This window comes from Pieris napi, chromosome 16 (assembly GCF_905475465.1).
Source record: "Pieris napi chromosome 16, ilPieNapi1.2, whole genome shotgun sequence".
Lineage (NCBI taxonomy): Eukaryota > Metazoa > Arthropoda > Insecta > Lepidoptera > Pieridae > Pieris > Pieris napi.
Window position 1 is genome coordinate 3723026 of NC_062249.1, and position 19571 is coordinate 3742596.

Genomic DNA, 19571 nt, shown 5'->3' on the forward strand with positions numbered 1-19571 from the left:
TTAATGATACTACAAAAAAATAAAGTATACTACATTTATGAGCATCGTTTATAGTTTTTGAGTCGGTGTCTTTTTTTTTGCATAGTTCCGTTATTTTAGCATTCATTCCGAAGTTTTTAATAAAGTGGGGTAAAAAAAATTTTTTTTTGTCACTACAATAAACTACAAACAATTTAGCACCCGTTTCAAAGTTTTTTATTGAATTATTTGTAATATTTCCTGCTTTGCGCGGTATTAATTATTTTTTCGGCGCAATTAATGATACTACAAAAAAATAAAGTATACTACATTTATGAGCATCGTTTATAGTTATTGAGTCGGTGTCTTTTTTTTTGCATAGTTCCGTTATTTTAGCATTCATTCCGAAGTTTTTAATAAAGTGGGGTAAAAAAAATTTTTTTTGTCACTACAATAAACTACAAACAATTTAGCACCCGTTTCAAAGTTTTTTATTGAATTATTTGTAATATTTCCTGCTTTGCGCGGTATTAATTATTTTTTCGGCGCAATTAATGATACTACAAAAAAATAAAGTTTACTACATTCACTAGCATCGTTTGTAGATAAAAGTAAATTTAGAAAAATCAAGTTTTTTCTAAAGCGGGTTCCAGCTTGATGGAGCTAGAAATGATATATATTTCTTTAGTTAAAGCCTTAGTATAAAGTCAATTGTCAAATTGTTTTGTAAATCGAATTTGACAATTTGTCAGTTCCTGAGTGAATTTACGGGTGTATACAAGTCAGTGTTGTAAATTTAACGCAAATAATATATCGTATTTAAATCTCACATTATAATAAACTTATATACAAAATTAAAAAATAATTGTCCTGGTGTATACACCATCACTATATCAAAATAATATAATGGGTGAAAATAATGAAAAGAAGAAAATACGTGTTTGGTGTGATGGGTGGTAAGTCAAATTTTTTGCGTTTCTCTATATTGATTTATTAATTATTTCTGGCACAAGAAAAAAATATTTAAACTATTATATTTATAGATGCGGTAAAGCTTTTTGGAAATAAGATATATATCTAAGTTTTTTAAATAAATTGTCGGCGAACTATTGTGCCGACTAGGCATTGACTCGGAAATTTGTTTTCACATAAATAGATCGTGTTTAAAAACTATTTAATCTAGATGTAGGTATAACTTTCAAAATATAGAACAAAATTTAATTTTATTAATTACCTTTACAAATCTAATATGTTATTATTGGTTATACTTATATAGCCTAAAACTATTTTCAAGGTACATAAAAACTTATAAGAAAACATATTAAAATATGATTATACTTCTATTATTATAATTTATTTAAAAATTGTTTATAATTTCAGCTATGACATGGTACATTTTGGTCATGCTAATTCTCTCCGCCAAGCTAAAGCTTTAGGAGACGTCTTGATTGTGGGTGTTCACACTGATGAAGAAATATCTAAACATAAAGGCCCACCAGTTTTTACACAGGAAGAACGGTACAAAATGGTTCGGGCAATTAAATGGGTTGATCAAGTGGTGGAGGGTGCACCCTATGTCACAACGCTAGAGACCTTAGATAAATACCAATGTGACTTTTGTGTTCATGGAGGTATGGGTTTAATTACCTATATAGTTTTTACTGATTTTATACATATTTAATATTTTTATAAAATTAGAACCTTTTAATCATATTAAGTCATTTAAATTTAGATTGAATTATTGTATTAAATTTAAGTATTCTGTATTCCAGATGATATTACAGTTACAGCCGAAGGCATAGATACATATCACTTAGTAAAAACTGCGGGTAAATATAGGTAAATATTTTTTTTATGTACATAATAGACTAATCCTATATAAACTTAAAAAAATTTTTTTGTCTTATAGGGAAGTATCAAGAACAGCTGGTGTTTCTACAACAGATCTTGTTGGACGGATGTTATTACTTACAAGAGAACATTTCAAGTAAGACTAATTCTGTTTATACCTATATTCTGTTACCAATTTATTAACTTCTTTTAATTGTCAGTCACATCTTCAAACACAGTTGTCAACATATTATTTGGTCAGCAATGGAATTAATGCATACTAAAACCTAAGCTTACATCCATTGTTTACCTGCAAAAATAACAAAAACGTTGATAATGGTAAGAAAACTTCTATTGCTGCACTTATTATATTCTGTCATATTTTAAATGATGTTTTTCTTCCCGGTGACTTATTCTCTGCCCTCTTTGATTTGAATATTTTTTAGTCTCAGTATTCAAGTTAAATGTTCTACAGTGATGGCAATACTCATGGAAATCCTAACTTTTCCACCTGTTAACAACTTCATAAAACCTATTTTACAATTATTTGGTTACTTAAGCAATATTAAAAACACCATACTTCTTTCTAATAATAATATCCAATGGTCTATATTATTTTTCTTAATGAAAGTTGATAATGATTTTCTTTGATAAGTACTATTATCACAAATCATTAATCTTGGAGTATTTTATCAATGCAAACGTAATTCATATCTATAGCTAATCACTGGCTCGGCTTTTATTGGAAAACGCATGACGCCAAAAGATTAACGATTCGTATTCGCACATTTTTATGGCATGTGTAAGTTTGTAGTCGTAAAAATATATTTATGTTTTCGAGATAATTTATTTGCATAAAAAAATAGCATTTGCATTATAAAAAGAAAATATAACTAATTTTTTAAAGATTTAATATAAGTTACTAATTTTTTTATCGTGAGTCGTCCTTTAAAACCGGAAGTCAAAATACCGGATATTGCAGGAGTTGCTTTTAAGAAATCCTATTGCTCGTTTACTCCTTAATATTCCTGATTTTAAATAAAAACCTTTCTAATTGGTTTTCTGGCTAAGTGAACTCTATTTATCTAAAAAAGTACGGAAAACAACCGTGATCTATCATTCAATTACAATTTCGTTTACGATTAGAACAGAATATACTTTACACTGTTTAGGCCCGAACAAAGTTCGTATTCATAATTTAATTCTTAATTTGTTTGATGAATATATTGGTAATTAATATACTCAGAGGTGATGTAGCATTCCCAAAGGCCAATTATGGTAGACTCACATACGTTAAGTCCGACACCTGTGGCGGGTAAGCGTACGCTTAATAAACTTAAACGTCAGCTCCTTAAAAAAGAACATATTAAATTATTTATAGAATCTAGTATAAATGTTAACTCTAAACATAATTTGCAGTCAATTATAGTTTACACGTAATTTCATAGTACTATTGATAACGAAGTGTGGATATATAATACGGTAATAATGTTTGCAACGATGTATTTCCATTCATAATTATTCTATTGTATTTTTTTTACATCTATACAGCGGATGTTGTGATTATTATTTGTGATTTAAAATTAGTGGCTTAAGCGTGTAACTTGAGGGCGTGCATTCAAATCCATGTATTAACACATGCTCGTATGGCGTAAATTTTTGAAATGTGTCAGACACATGTCTGTACTGAAGCCAACATAATATAGTTATTATACTAATGTTAATGAATACAACGTTATCGAAAAATACATATCTAAATAAAGTAAAAAGAGAACGGTATAACCTTTGACATCGTTTAAAACACGATAACTAAATTAATTACTAAAAGTAACTATTTGATTTATTTTTTAAATATTTACCCAGAATCCTAAAAGCGATAATCGTAAACTCGATTAAATAGTGCACCTAACACTCACTCGTACGGTGAAGGAATACATCGTGAGGAAGCCCGCATGTAGTAGACAAATTATTATCATTGGTTAGACAAAAGAGTCACCTAATTGTCTATGAAATAAAAATGATCAAATAAACGGATACAATCTAGCCAAGACCCATATAGGGTTGTAGCGCCACTGGATTATTATTATTTTTCATAAACTCTATTAACCCTGGAAAGATAGTCTGCGTAAAATTTACGCATGCGTTTTCGAATAATTGCTCTATCTTTCTAATTAGCGCGAATCCATAGCTGTGCGTTTAGGACATCTCATTCGTCGTTGGGAGCTGCCGCGTGACGTAAGTGTCAATAAGGTAAGTGCCACCGATTTTGAAATATAACGACCGCGTGAGTCAAAATTACGCATGATTATCTTTATCGTGACTTTTATGATTTTGGCTTATATGACAGTTTTAGTACTGTTTTAATACTTTATATCATAACTAATATTATAATTTCATTTCTAAAGATATTGAGGCAAATATATATCACAATGGGGAGTATCAATTTCAACGAACACGAAATCCTGGCCGCTCTTATGCAAAGTGATGACGAATTTCCGTGTGAGGACACCGACAGTGAAGTAGCGGACCACGTTTAAAGTTTTCTTTTTTTTTAAGTAAAAATAAAAGGAGTTTAAAAAATTATCTGCAGTATTAATTATTCTAATATATGTGTATATATAATAACATACAATTCATTAAAATAAACTATTAAACCTAGACCTACAACTAATTCAAATTCTTGCGTAAATTTTACGCATGATTATCTTTTCCGTATTACAAAATATGATTATCTTTCTAGGGTTAAGCTGTTTAGTTCGACGAGTTTTTACTCGTTTTAAAATAGTAAAAAGGATAAAAAATATTAAACTCTAGTCGACGCTATCGATGTTTCCTCGGTGTTGCCAACATTAAAATATATTAATTGGTCAACTCAACAGTTTCCAACATATTGAATTTTTTGTCTTGTCACAACAAATATTCAACAACGAGTTTCTTGTAAGACCTCCGGTCTAGCAGTCAATGTTTAAGAAAAAATACATGTGAATATTACTTAACTAATTTAAATTATGTACGTTTATTAATACGACCATTAAATAATTTTGGTAGTTCCTTTATCTATCCTAATCTTAATACTTTCAGACAAATAATAGTATTTATTATCTTCTAGGAGAGGTGACAAAGAGTACACGGTCGCACTAGATCATTCCTCGAATCTCGGCACAGACAGCACAGCAAGGTCACCGTATACAGGCTGTTCACAATTCTTACCGACTACACAAAAAATCATACAATTTAGCAGCGGGTTGTCACCTAAGCCAACTGACAAGGTAAGACTTTTCGTACATAATATGCTATTTACTGTATGTTATGGTATGTAAATGATATGCTGTTGAGGATGACAGGTTAACGCTAAATCCGCTGGCATGTAAAGTCTTGAGCGTGTGACTCACATCCCTGAGGTTGTAGGTTCAAAACCGGGATGTGCAATGGTATTTTTTTCTAGATGAGAAGGTTACACACGTACGGTGAAGAAAACCATCGTGAGGAAACCGGCATGCCTCAGTTAGACCCAAAAATTTACGGCGTGTGTCATAAGAAGGCTGATGTTCACATGCCTTTTAAAAAAAATATTACTACACAGATACAGAAATATCAGGTCAAGGATAGATAGTATCGCTATTTTTTTAGAATTGAAGAAATCCTTGCAACTATCAGTGTATATATCTTAGGTACATATATTTAATTAATAAGACGTAATCTTTAGACTACGCACTACACGTCAAGTTATGTAAATAATTCTATAAATTACTTTTTATATCCGTTTGAATGTTTTCATATTAATAAATTTACTAAACTTTACTAATACTTTTCAAAAAATTTGATAAAAAAAAGGCGAAATATGTAAATCTATTAGTGGCAATGGACCGTTTAGATATATAATAAACAAATTCTGAAAACCGTGAACACCTTGACGTGAATTCATCATGCATGAACACGAAAATCATGGACTTTGAATATTATTAAGAAATAAACAATGTCTTTTGTAATACGTTCTTAGGAGGCGTCCATAAATTACGTGAGGTGCTTAAGGGGGGGAGGGGGACGAGGCAAATCTCATTTAATCTTACGTTGGAGAGGGGGGGTCTCGGCAAATATCACGCAATTTTTTTTCTGATTGAAAAAAAAATAGGAAAACGGTTGACCATAAAGCTCATCACTTTCCGCTAACTCCATACCTAAACGCTCAACATTTCACTTATTTTGTTTTAGTCGTAAATAAATCCACGAAGCAATTTTTTTTTCTTTTTACAATAAGAATCCAACGCGTTTACGTAAGAAACCCACATTTTGAATAATCTCACGTGAGATTGGGGGATGAGGGAGGGGGTTGAATAAAATCTCACGACATCTCACCAGGGGGGAGGGAGTCACAGAAAATTAAAAAAACACCTCACGTAATTTATCGACGCCCCCTTATGTATAAAAAATAAAGGAATCACTTCGTGGCTAAGTGTCATCTGTATTTAATAATTTAAAACTACAGCTTATAAGTAACATAAAATTTGTAGTAGGGGGTTGTGAGGCGGACAAAAAAAACTGTAACTTGAGATATTTATGTGTTCTGAAAACTAAGAACGAATATGTTGTCATACTGTACTTGCTCTGTAACGAGAAAGTTATACAGTTCACTCTCGATAATTTATTTTTTTCCGGTCCCTTGAAAAATACGCGATAAATTGAATAAAATAAATGTTAATTGAAGTTCAAGGAATCTTGCTCTTTGTTCTAAGTTCGGGCTTCCCCACTCTGAACTCTATAATTGAAGTGTTTATCAAGTACAGCCCTATCAATTGTTTTTTTTTTTAATTCGTAGGACAATGGTAGACTGTAGTCGCTCACTCTAAAACAGATTACGGTATTCTTTTCGAAATAAACAATTGTGTATAATTGTTATATAAAAAAATAATCAAATATTATATAGAAAAAATTAATCACGATATTTGATCAAACTCTTTTTTATTTGAGTCCGCCCTCTCCCTCGTGGTTATTTAAAGGCTTGTTATTTTAAAATCTATCTCTGGTTCCTTAAGTTTCTTATTATCGAGAGTCTGCAGTTTTTTTAATATAATTCTTTGAATACAAAGGAGATAAATTGAGGTTGTATATTGACTATAATATATGTACTACGTAGTATTAATGAGCGTGACAATTTGTTTTTGCAATAAAGCTCTCGAAATGTTATTTTTAAAAATAAATTCCTGCGTATATCCGTTAAATTCGACGAAATATCTACGAATAATATGCGCGTTATTTTGTCAAGTCGTACGACAATGAATGAGCTGTGTTGGGCCAGTGGATTCAGTGCGATTCTAGTTTCGGAGGGCGTAGGTTCGAACACCGACTGTCCACCAATGGACTTTCTATGTGCCCATTTATCATTCGCTCGTGCCGTGCAGGAAAACGTCGTGAGGAAACCAGTATTCCTTAGAACTTAAAAGCCGACAGCGTGTTTCAGACACATAAGACTGATCAACTACTTACCTAATAGAAAAAAATAATAATCACGAAACAAATACAGAAATTTGAGGCGTCTGGCGTTAAAAGGTTGTAGTGCCACTGTTTTTTTATACGATGATGAATCCATAACTGAATTATTAATCGATATTTTGTAGTTGTTCATTATTTAATATTTGAAGATAATATTTGTTAAACTAAACATTTTAGGTGAGACTTTTCCTGTTTCTCATTTAACCTTCATATTATTTAGTAATTGTAGTGCTCCGTAATTGTATGAATAAAAAAAACCTTGAACCTCGGTCAGTTAAAACTAATAACGTTCCGAACAAGTTATATCAAAGGTCATTTTTAATTTGCGTTTAATTTTAATACACGAGATTTATTTGTTAAATGAAATTTTTAATTTCGAAGTTATACCTATTTCTTTTGGCGCGTTAGGGAAAAATTATGAGAGTAAATTTTTACGATGCGCGCGCACACCGTCACAAAAAACCGACACCCTGAATATCTGTTCAAAAGTCGGTAAAATAGTCTGGGCCGCTAGTTGGCGCTTGCTCTGTTTTATCGACAAGTTGCATTGTCTGACATGGCGTAGAGTCTTGTTTATTTAAACCAAAATAATGATTTATATACGAGAAAACCCGTTCCTTATTAACGCTTCCTGCTGCGCCGCTTCTACGTCGCCTTATTGTTTCCACGCGATCGAAGTCGCACAAGTAATACTTATTTTAAATTACGATCAGGGATCAAATGTCACTTGTGAAACTCATGCGCACGAAGATACTAAGTAATATATAGATACTATTCTATTTTTTTAGAAGTAATATACCTTTGATCAGATTAAACAATCTTTTACGTCGCAGGCTCGAAGATTTTTTGAAATTACCTTTGCTTATCTTATTTTGCGAATTTTTATACACATTTTCTAGATTAATGTTATCAATTAATCCATATTGATACCTGCGTACGATAAATGACGTGTATGTTTATTTATTAGACTTCCTAAATCTATAACAATGGCTATATAATTTTGAGTTACCTTGGAATAGAGAAATATAGAACACCAACCTGATCGGTCTTGGGCAGCTCTTCTGACTTCTCTGAAGGTCATTCCAGCTTCTTTCTCTACGATACATAATAGCCAGAATACGCATCACACCAGTTATGAAAAAATAAATAAATCATTGATGTTACAACCTTTTCAGATCTGTGCCTCAGATTTCTGTATTTTTTTCATGTTTATTTATAAATCTAATAGGCAAGTAGGTGATCAGCCTCCTGTGCCTGACACACGCCGTCGAGTACGCAAGTCGGTTTCCTCACGATGTTTGCCTTCAACTTCGAGTGAATGTTAAATGCACACATAGAAAATAAGTCCATTGGTGCACAGCCATGGATCGAACCTATTTCCTCAGAGATGAGAGTCGCACTCTGAAGCTACTGCTCATTTTGCTGCTGGATTTCTTTATTAACCATGTTCAAAATTGCATTTGATTTATATCGCATAATAGATATGTAAAAGTGAAGGACGTTTGCTGATAGTGCTGGAATTGTATACAAATTGCAGTATCTATTATAAGGATATCCTTAAATAATAATATGTAGATTTTCATGGCAAGATTATTGATAGCGCTAAGTGTGATTTGAGCAGTGTTGGCCTAGTGGCTTCAGCGTGCGACTCTCATATCTGAGGTCGTAGGTTCGATCCCCGGCAGTGCACCAATGGACTTTCTTTCTATGTGTGCATTTAACATTTGCTCGAACGGTGAAGTAAAACATTGTGAGGAAACGGACATGTCTTAGACTCAAAAAGTGGACGTCGTGTGTCAGGCACTGGAGGCTGATCACCTACTTGCCTATTAGATTTATAAATGATCATTAACAGATTTATAAATCTGAGCCCAAGACCTAAAGAGGTTGTAGCGCCACTGATTTATTTTTATTTAAGTGTGATTTGCGAATGTCGAAAATGTTAGAATTTCTGGGATTTATGATGGGGATCTTACAGAATCATAGCCTCGGATTTACAGCTATATTTTCAGTTAGACCACCAGAGCCCTTACAACTTCCATTTGAGTTACCGACCGCGATCCTAGAATAAAAAAAAAATGTTTATTATGGACTATAAGATACAGGTATCACTTATTCCACGTCATTAAATTGTGACGGTAGACATTGCTACTCATCGGCAAAGAAGACAGAGGGGGTAGACCGAGATAAAAAGCCGGCGCAAAAAACTCTCGGTACTCTTTTAAAATATCAAATCATCATAGAAAATGACTATGGCAAACAAAATTTATTTTATAACAAATTAATTAGAAACAATTTCTACTTGTTACTGTACGGTATGGATATTGCGGATTGGTAACATTGAATAAAGATATATAAGAAATAATGAAATTTCGTTGTAGTTCTCTCTTAATATAGTAGCGTTAAACAACCTGGGAATCACGAGGTATACTCATCAGAGAAGAGGTCGGTATCATAAGGAGTTACAGAGTACTAGTGCTCGTTGCCTGATGTGCTATATTTTGCGTGGTTGAGAATGTTCGCGCATGTTTTAGTACTTACTATAATAAATACCTAAAAACTTCTGCGCATCTTACAACTCTTGCCAACTTTGTCGGATATATTACTAATAATAATATCGATTTGTTTATTTGTTAAATGTTTTATAATGTAATTACAAGTAGACAATTCTGTTAATTTAACCATAATTAATATTTTTTTGATAGAGTTATGAAATTGTTTTATCGTACAGTAAAAATATTATTTGATCTATAATGAAACAGCGAAGATTTTTTGTATCTATTTATTAGTTGTCTAATGTAATGTAATAATTAAAATATAATTTCAGGTGGTATACGTAGCAGGTGCCTTCGATCTATTCCACGTGGGTCATTTAGATTTCTTAGAGGCGGCGCACGCGCAGGGTGACTTCCTGATTGTCGGCCTTCACACTGACCTTGAGGTGAACCGCTACAAAGGATCCAATTACCCCATTATGAATCTCCACGAACGTGTCTTGTCTGTACTCGCCTGTAAGGTAAATTTGTTATTGAATTGTTTCAAAATATGTTTTTAAACAATGCTTATTGGCATTGACTGTCTCATGTTCAAAGTCGAAATTTAAAATTAGTGGATTCTTAATTTATTTTATTTAATTATTTTTAAAATGGATAAACTATTGGATACAGCTGTTCTTAGAACATCGCATTCATATGTTAAAACTTTTATTCAGAATATTTAATATACATATGTACATAAAAATATATTATTTTTGGTTTATAATTAAACTACAATAAAAATGTCGCCAGCTGTGATGCGGGTCTTTAGAAAGGGGCATTCCTCTTTTGACCTTTAAAATATTTTATAGTAAGATGCGATTGTTGTTATTTTATTTTTTAATAATAAAAAATGAAATAAAATTACTATACATGTACTCAATTAATTTAATCAGATGATCTATTAAAACGTCGATGATTAGTGCCATCATCAACAGGTCGTATATTTGTATTTTATTTATCATGGAAACAATATATTATGTGTGTGGAAACAATGTATGTCATTGTTTGTTTACTGTATTTTAACAATAGAATTGTAATGTTTATAACGGATACATTTTTCAGTTGATTCAGATTAGATGCCACTAAATTATTGAAAGATTTTGTTAAAATAAAAAAGTCCAAAATAATTAAATTGATTTAATTATTTTTGTAGATCTCAATGAAAGAAACATACAAAGATATATTTATACGATAAAGAAAATGTTAAGTCCATAGATTAATTGAAATTGGCTTAGAAATTATGTTCTACATTTTTGTTATCTGCTGTCTGTGGTAGTTTATGATCTATTGTTCAATTGAAAAGTTTCATATGTAAACTTTTCTGAATTTAAACTGTATGTAATATATGATATGTGTATGTATGTTGGTGATATAAGAAACCAGTCTTTTTTTTATAAAACTACAGATCATAAATTAACAGAAATGACAGACTACAAATATATTTTTTTTACAATATTTTAAATTATTTTATGGATTTGACAGCTAAAGTAGAAAGTTTATAATATTATTGTAAGCTGAACTACCATGAACCATTATTATTAATTTGAATTCAGTAACGTCTTGTTTTGTTTTCACTGTCATTTACCCTCTTGGTGTCATGATTGTAAAATTAAAGAGTACAACTTGCTATTTTAAAGAAATAAAGTTTTTACTATTGTTTTTCCTAAAGCCATAATTTTGCTGTCCTATACAAGATTTCATATGATATTCATTCGACTGTCTGTAGATAGTTTAGTTTCATCTATTGTCCAATTGCTTTAGAAATTTAGTAAAAAACACCATTATTAAAATTATACCGAAACTTACTATACATACGTGGGTACGTATTCTCAGAACAAGGCCTCCTGGTAGTTTTGCGAACGGATGGCGTAGTCTTGCTCTTTCGCGAATTTTGTAAACGTTTTTGACATTCATAAAAAAAAATGAACGCATCTAAATTGAATAAACGTATTTTGATTTGACAGTGGTTCCATCGAATGCGACGGTGTGTAGAGAGGAACGGAGATTACTTCGAAAAACAATAAAAGTATTGGCAACTTTCTACATTAAGCCGATTTTTATATTCTAAACATTTTCAGTGTACCTAGGTATAAGTAAAGAGTCGCTAACTCAAATTATAGAGGGGTAAATTAATTTCTAATAATTGAAAATCTTATCCGCTAAAGAACATTGGATCAAAATAAAGTTTATATGAACTATTTTTTTTCCAGTATGTCCATGAGGTGGTTATAGGCGCACCATACAGTGTGACAGCCGAGCTCATGGAACACTTCAACGTAGATGTTGTATGTCACGGCGCTACGCCTATCGCATTGGACGCGGACGGCTCAGATCCCTATACTGTGCCTAAACAGCGGGGGTGCTTCAAGGTAACATATTAGTTCCAGTATTCTTTAGTAAATTTACTACGAATGAATATAACATTGTGTTAAGTAAAATATAGTCTTTGGTCTACACAAGTACTGCAAATTTATATAAAACTTTGACGTATTTAAACGTGAATATAGTTCATGAGTGTAGAATAGCGAAGGACAGTTAAACATTTAAAGGACTTTGACATACTGATTAGTTGTCTTACGCCCGAACCCAATAATCAATCCATAATTTCAGATTGAGACAATCTGAGATCAGACCGTGACAGTCGATTGATATCCTATCTGCATCCCAATAACCCCAAACCCTACGGAGACAATACATTTTTGGCGACGGATAAAATGCTCTTTGTCGTTCCATTTTACCGAATTTACTCTCATATTTGATAATCAATGTAAACCAAATAAAGTAAATAAAACCGTACAAATAACATTAAAATTTACATGTGTATCTTTAAAATATAACAATCACTTTTTTTAAATATTTAAAAAACTGGTGTAAGTTAAAATCTGTTAAAATAATTAACTGTTGAAATTGAGCTTTCGTCAACTGTCATTTTTATACAAAGGTCTATCCACAGACCGATACAACCTCTCATAGATAGCTTGTATCGACAGATTGGTATTACAATCCGTCGATTGGTTATTGGCTATTTTTACAACATATGGATTAAGATTACTATCTCAGATGGTGGATGATGGATTGAGATAGGTAGGGGTTCGGGCGTAACTAAAAAAATCTCTATAGAGCAAGATCCCAGGGCCGCCAGACGTCACGTATTTTCTGACGGATGAAATGTGGACGATTGGGTAGTGTTAGTATGTACTATGATCGTATGCCTACCTGCTAGCTTGGTCAAACGGCCAATTTCCAGGTATCAGGTAATCAAGGTACACAAAAACATTACTTACTTCACGTAAATTCTCATGGCTGATTTTTATATATGTTTTCGAGTGTATAGTTAGAAATAAATTGTCAATACTCCCAGACACTTTCCGTCGGCCATATTGCTTAACAGACGCTTTAAGGGTCTCAAAAAAATTAGTCAACTTCACGTAAATTCTGACGCTCCATTTTTATATATGTTCATCCGACAACTATTATAAAAGCTTTGACAAGAAGACAGACCGATCCAAGGGGCCAATCATCCCCTAAACTAAATTTTAATATCTCTATGAGTGGGAGAGCATTATCTACGCGCATGAGACTGAGTGAGACCGACTGCGCTGTTAAAGCCATGAAAATTACTTGAACAGATATTTTATAATTTTTAGAACTTTTGTTGACAAGTAAATTATAGCAACAAAAATAAGAAAAAATTTACACATAATAAATAATACTAAAGTTAGCCGACATTTTTTTTTTTGTCAATTTATTAATTAGAACTAAAAAATATTTTTTTTAAATACCACTTATATTTAAATAGCAGCAATTTTTTTAATTAATTATTTATTAGAAATTTGGAAACAAAGTGGAAAAATATTAATTCTTCAATATTTCTTAACAGTGGCTTTTAATCTTCATTATCATCATTATCAAATATCAATCTTGAAATTGAATATCTAAATCGTGATCGTCATCATCAGCATTATCCTTATTTTCTTCCTCTGTAAAAAACAAGTTAAACAATGAAGGTCTGAAAAAACTAAAAAGATACAAATAATATGAGAAACGAAAATAATTTACCTGATTGTTCTTCCAGCGACTCACTGACAAAACCCGGTAATTGATCTCCATCGAACCAATGAAAATCATATTTACCATCTTGTAGTGTCCAGCCATTGTTTTCGGGGTTGAAAATATTTATCATCTTCATACTTGCATTGTTTTAAAGCTAGCCCGTCGAAACTGTTGCCAAAGCTCACTTTTACAAGGTGGTAAGTTACTGGCATCGAAGTTTCTTAAATTCTTTCGATTGAATTCTTCATTTATATCAGATACCATGTATGTATGATTAAACAACTGTAGTCTGGCAGCATCTACATCAATTATTCCAGGAACGTTGTAAACATCACAGATACATTTTTGTCCTATGTTGAATACACGTTCAAGTAATTTTCATGGCTTTAACAGCGCAGTCGGTCTCACTCAGTCTCATGCGCGTAGATAATGCTCTCCCACTCATAGAGATATTAAAATTTAGTTTAGGGGATGATTGGCCCCTTGGATCGGTCTGTCTTCTTGTCAAAGCTTTTATAATAGTTGTCGGATGAACATATATAAAAATGGAGCGTCAGAATTTACGTGAAGTTGACTAATTTTTTTGAGACCCTTAAAGCGTCTGTTAAGCAATATGGCCGACGGAAAGTGTCTGGGAGTATTGACAATTTATTTCTAACTATACACTCGAAAACATATATAAAAATAAGCCATGAGAATTTACGTGAAGTAAGTAATGTTTTTGTGTACCTTGATTACCTGATACCTGGAAATTGGCCGTTTGACCAAGCTAGCAGGTAGGCATACGATCATAGTACATACTAACACTACCCAATCGTCCACATTTCATCCGTCAGAAAATACGTGACGTCTGGCGGCCCTGGGATCTTGGACCACTAGACTAAGTACAGAATAGAGGCATATTTATTATATATATTATTAGTGCTGACCACATTTGCACCATTGCTGCAACATGTAGCGAAAGAAATGAAAAGTTTTGTTAAAGTATATACTTTTTTCTATGTATAACCAACTACATTACCGAAAACACCTGGTTTCAATCACGTAATGTAGGATATTACCAAAATCTGTTTATGAATTCATATACATCCACGTGTTTGTGTTTAAACTCTTCTTAAACCGGCTGGACCGCAATTGGTGATTTTATTATTCAATTAGATGTCAGGTTCGCTAGTTAATTATAAGAATCTGTAGCTAGTTCTGCGCACTAAATTTTTTTATAAAAATATTTGACGCAGTTTTATTACTGTTTAACGTATTCTTTCTGTGTAACTGGAGCTGACTTATTTCTCGTATTTCAAATCAATAACTGAAGTAATAATCATTTATTATAATTTGTTTGTGATTTGTGTTATCCACCGGCGTCAGTAATATTCTCAGTAATTTTATTAAATAATTTGCAGATTATGAACTCTGGCAACACAATGACAACAGAAGATATAGTGCAAAGAATAATTCGTCATCGGCTTGAATTTGAAGAAAGGAACACAAAAAAAGAGCAAAAAGAAATGGCTGTACTAAAAGCAGCAGCAAAGAAACAACTAAATGGCGACTGTAAGACAGCTAAAACAGTAGTATAAATTCAGTAATATCAATATGCATAATTAAATGTTGAATTTCAATAGAAATGTTATAAAAAGAATTCTTAGATGTTGGTTACAATACTTATCATAGCAAGATTTATACTGCTTTGAGTTCTCGTTTTAAAATGGCGTCTTTATTACCTATGTTTAGGCCCATTTTACAGTGCACAAAGGGTGTTAATCTTGCTTTCAAGCTTATAGTATCCTCATACCTTACGTCAATATTACGTCAAACTTGACATCTGACAGATGTCTACTCGAATACATATTTTAAGTAAAATTTTAGTTAAAACATAAAAAATCATTCCATTTTTTTTTAATTTGTCTCAGACTTGTCTTTTTGCATTTAATAGTAATTTAATTTTTGTTTTTTTTTGAAGCTCTCTCTTTTTAAGTCATGAATTTGATCAATTCTCAATGTGATTTACTTATTATGAGGCATACTCGTTATACCCAGATTTGCAAAGAAAATATTATATGTATGCAAAAACAGAAAATATACTGAAAAAATCATAAAAGATGCGAAAGTCATTTGAAATGAGTGATACAATGTTATCGCCAGGCTATTGAATAATCTTTAGTTAATGATAAAAACTGCTAAACAAATTGCTAAATTATGAATTATGATAATTAGTTCTATGAGCTACAAAATAATTACAATTATGAACTTCTAATCAATTCTACAATTGAAACATGAAACAAAATCAAGGTATGGTAAGACAGAAATGAGAGTTAGCTCTTAGTCTGAATCTGTTTGTACGTATTGGATTTTGACATATGTGTCGCCCTAACTCTCGTTTCGGAATCTTACCCTTTATACCTAAATATTATGTTTTTATAATGGAAAAATCAATCGGTTTTATTCTTGGTTTGTAGGAAAAATATATTTTATTAAAATAGATAAGTCATCCAAATTATTTACTTAAAATGAATATAAAAAATAAATTTTATTGGGGGTACTATGTTTTTAATTACCCATTAAGTGGTAAGACCACATGCCAGTTATCACCAAATATTAATATAGTAAATTTAGTTTATGCATTTTAAATTTTATTACTCTGTCGTAAATTATTTTGTAAATATGTTTTTGTTATATTTTTAATATTGTAAAAATTGATATATAACATTTAGATTTAGCTGATAGTTATCATGTCTATAATACTTGGTGCAGTCACCTTTTTAATGTTATTTATATTTACATAGATTATTCAATTAAATTATCTCACAGAAATTTATTTTTATTTCCCTTTAACTACACAAATGGAGGTGTCCCATACTTTTTAAGATAGAGGTTACTATAAACCCAACAGCAAAGGGTTTGACTCATAATCAAATTGACACAGTGTTTAATAACAGGAGCTGTTTATACATTAATAAAAGGATATAGTTTTCAAAAATCAAAGTACAGTGCAGTGATCAATATAATGTCAAGTTATAGACAAAACCAAAAGGTTCGTTCAGTACCACTGCATCTAGAGCGTAATAGCGTTTTATATTTTATTTTCTAAATAAAATGAACAATTTTTAGTAGATTCTAAAAAATTATAAAATGCAAAGTTTACTTCTCGGAGTTTGATACATTTTTCCTTGAAGTCTATTGCGAAGTCCCCAGCTGCCTTCATCTAACACCGGCCCTGCTCGTCTGATTCTTAGTACTCATAAACACGTAAGATCGTACGTACTATCTGATTTTTTTTTATGTCTACCCTTAGTTTTCATACTGCTTCCGTGTATTTGTAATACTTGTGGATAATCTCTATTACCGCAGATTAATAATAGATTTCAGGACTACTGTGGAAGACTCTAAACTGACAAAACCGATCTGTCATTGTCAACCGTCAGAGCAGAAAAGACAACATCTCAAAATGGCAGAAAATTGAAGTAAATAACTACATAACGTATACTAACTCAAGATTTTATATTCTTTTTAATGCAGTGTGTGACGTGGTGTAATAGAATTAAAACAAAATTGGACACTGTGCAGCATATTTCAGCGTGAAAGAGGATTAATAACAACATTTATCGAGTTACAGGTATGTCTTTATATATTGCAAGGCAGCCGCCCATCACATTCAATCTGTCTGAATTTATCAAAATATTTTTGAACTTCGGGTATATATCGACCGTATCTGGTTTTATTATAGTAAAATAATGATTAATAAAGCATACTAAATGTTAAATTTCACCGGTTTTCTTCTTGAAATATTCCTTTCACTAGTTTAACTGCAATGTGTAACTGGACACTACGCATCAGCAGTGAAGTTATAAATATCTCTTCGATTAATCCGTTTAATTTAAATGTCCTAAGTTTAATATAAGACCCATCCAAGTCAAAATATGAAACACAACAATATCGCACTTGCATGTTTTTTTGAATACCGGCATTTTTATTAAAATTATGCTGTAGTAGTAGGTATATATATTCTCATAATTATATTACACATTCTGATATTTATCATTTTAAATATGAAATAAAGAAGGTATAATTGAAAGATGTTGGTTGTTGTTAAAGGTTAAAGAAAAAAATTGTCCTATAAATATATTATCTGGTTTGCCTAATTTTATTAATAAAAAAATACTTCGCAGCCAACATAATGTATTATATATTTTAATAAAAAAGCCATCTATAGTAACTCTTCACCTTGTACCTTGTGTGGAAGCCATACTGTATTGCATATCTTTAAAATTAAATAAGGCTTATGTCTGATAATCATTTTAATATACATATCTAAAACAAAGACAAGTTGTATAAGTATGATGTGTACCACTAACCTTAAATATTAATCATAATTATGTATGCTTTACTGATAAAGATGTATGTGATTGTATGATTAATAGACACCTATTATATTAAAAGGATATTGATAAACAATAAATTTGCTGTTAAATTTTTAACATTTAAATGAAGCAAATTTCCTAAGAACTAATAATTATTATTTGTCACTGATACTGATCAAACAGCACATATTATAACTGTACTGATTAAACTTCAGAGATTATGATTATTATTGTTATATTTGATATTTAGAAGTCATACTTAGCTTTAAGTGTCAACTCTGGATGCGTCTTGTATGACTAGATGCATCTTTGTATCTTAACTTATTTAAAACCTATTCAAATTAACAGAAATCCACATAGAATTTAATCCAATATATGACCCACTTTTAAGTTTTTATCCTTCTATGACTGGTTAGATGTCATGAGTCACAAATCTTCTGGGTCTTGACGAATTTGCAACACAGTTTCATCGCAAATCAGGCGATGATTTCATCCAAACAAAAGGTTGAACTCCATCTAGAACAGAAAATCTTAAACTGTAGATATTCATAAACCACTTAAAAAATTTCTTGGTTCTGGTGGACGGGTGTCCATTTCTACATTTGTACCATATTCCCAGACAACAAAAACTTTAAAGATTTGATCTATCTATAGAAATTTTCATTGGAATTGACTCCATTTACGAATTAACAGGTTTATATAAGTATTTATTGAATTAATTGATTGTGTTGTTAGTGGATGCCAAAAAGTAAAATTGGCCAATCAAAAAAGGGATTCTATCCAACTTTACTTTTACTGAAGGTGAGATGAAGTTATTAAGCCATAGATCCCCGTCAACTGTCAAGTCTCTCTTTTTGCACTTTGGGAATCAATGATATAGAATGTGGAAAATATATATAACACTTCTGTCAAGATTCATATATAGATAAATTCTTGAAAATCTTTTCTTTTCAATATTGAATGTAAACACTGTTTAGTTTACATTGAGTAAGTGTAGTCAAATATATAGATATATAGAATAGAGTTATACCCATGTGGGTAGGTATATTTATGTAACTTATGGAAAGTTAGATAGGCTTACAAAGTTAAAAATATAATTTATACAAAAACAAGGTTTTAAAACAACATTAACCAAAGGTTAAAAGCTTTTGGTTCTTATAGTTTTTGGGTTAAGGTCATAACTTTAAAATGATCATAATGATTATTTTTAATACATAAACCATGTTGAACGGGGTATTCTAATCAAGAGTCTTGTTTTATTGGATTAGTTAGATCATAAAATTATCATTTACATTATCAATGGAGACAAGACCAGTTGTTTTACTTATATATTTTTGGAAAG

At 31.2% G+C, this 19571-nt stretch overlaps 2 protein-coding genes across 3 annotated transcripts in view; both read left to right on the plus strand.

Moving 5' to 3' along the window:
* The first annotated feature begins 677 nt into the window (after positions 1 to 677).
* Positions 678 to 16228, plus strand: LOC125057353 (ethanolamine-phosphate cytidylyltransferase). 2 transcript variants are annotated; one of them, XM_047661007.1, is made up of 8 exons: positions 678 to 914; positions 1339 to 1589; positions 1731 to 1797; positions 1868 to 1945; positions 4901 to 5057; positions 10106 to 10294; positions 12026 to 12184; positions 15272 to 16228. In XM_047661007.1, exons 1-8 carry the CDS (start codon positions 865 to 867, stop codon positions 15446 to 15448), a joined length of 1128 nt encoding a protein of 375 aa, XP_047516963.1. In that variant the 5' UTR covers positions 678 to 864; the 3' UTR covers positions 15449 to 16228. The 2 variants fall into 2 exon arrangements, with proteins under 2 accessions (XP_047516963.1, XP_047516962.1); XM_047661006.1 differs by having other exon boundaries at positions 683 to 914; positions 4898 to 5057.
* A 1071-nt stretch (positions 16229 to 17299) lies between these two features.
* LOC125057156 (myocardin-related transcription factor B) overlaps positions 17300 to 19571 on the plus strand; it is a 41036-nt gene continuing 38764 nt past the window's right edge. The window contains exon 1 of the mRNA XM_047660653.1: positions 17300 to 17484. The gene's annotated coding sequence lies outside the window, so the exon portion shown is untranslated. The remainder of the gene's footprint in view (positions 17485 to 19571) is intronic.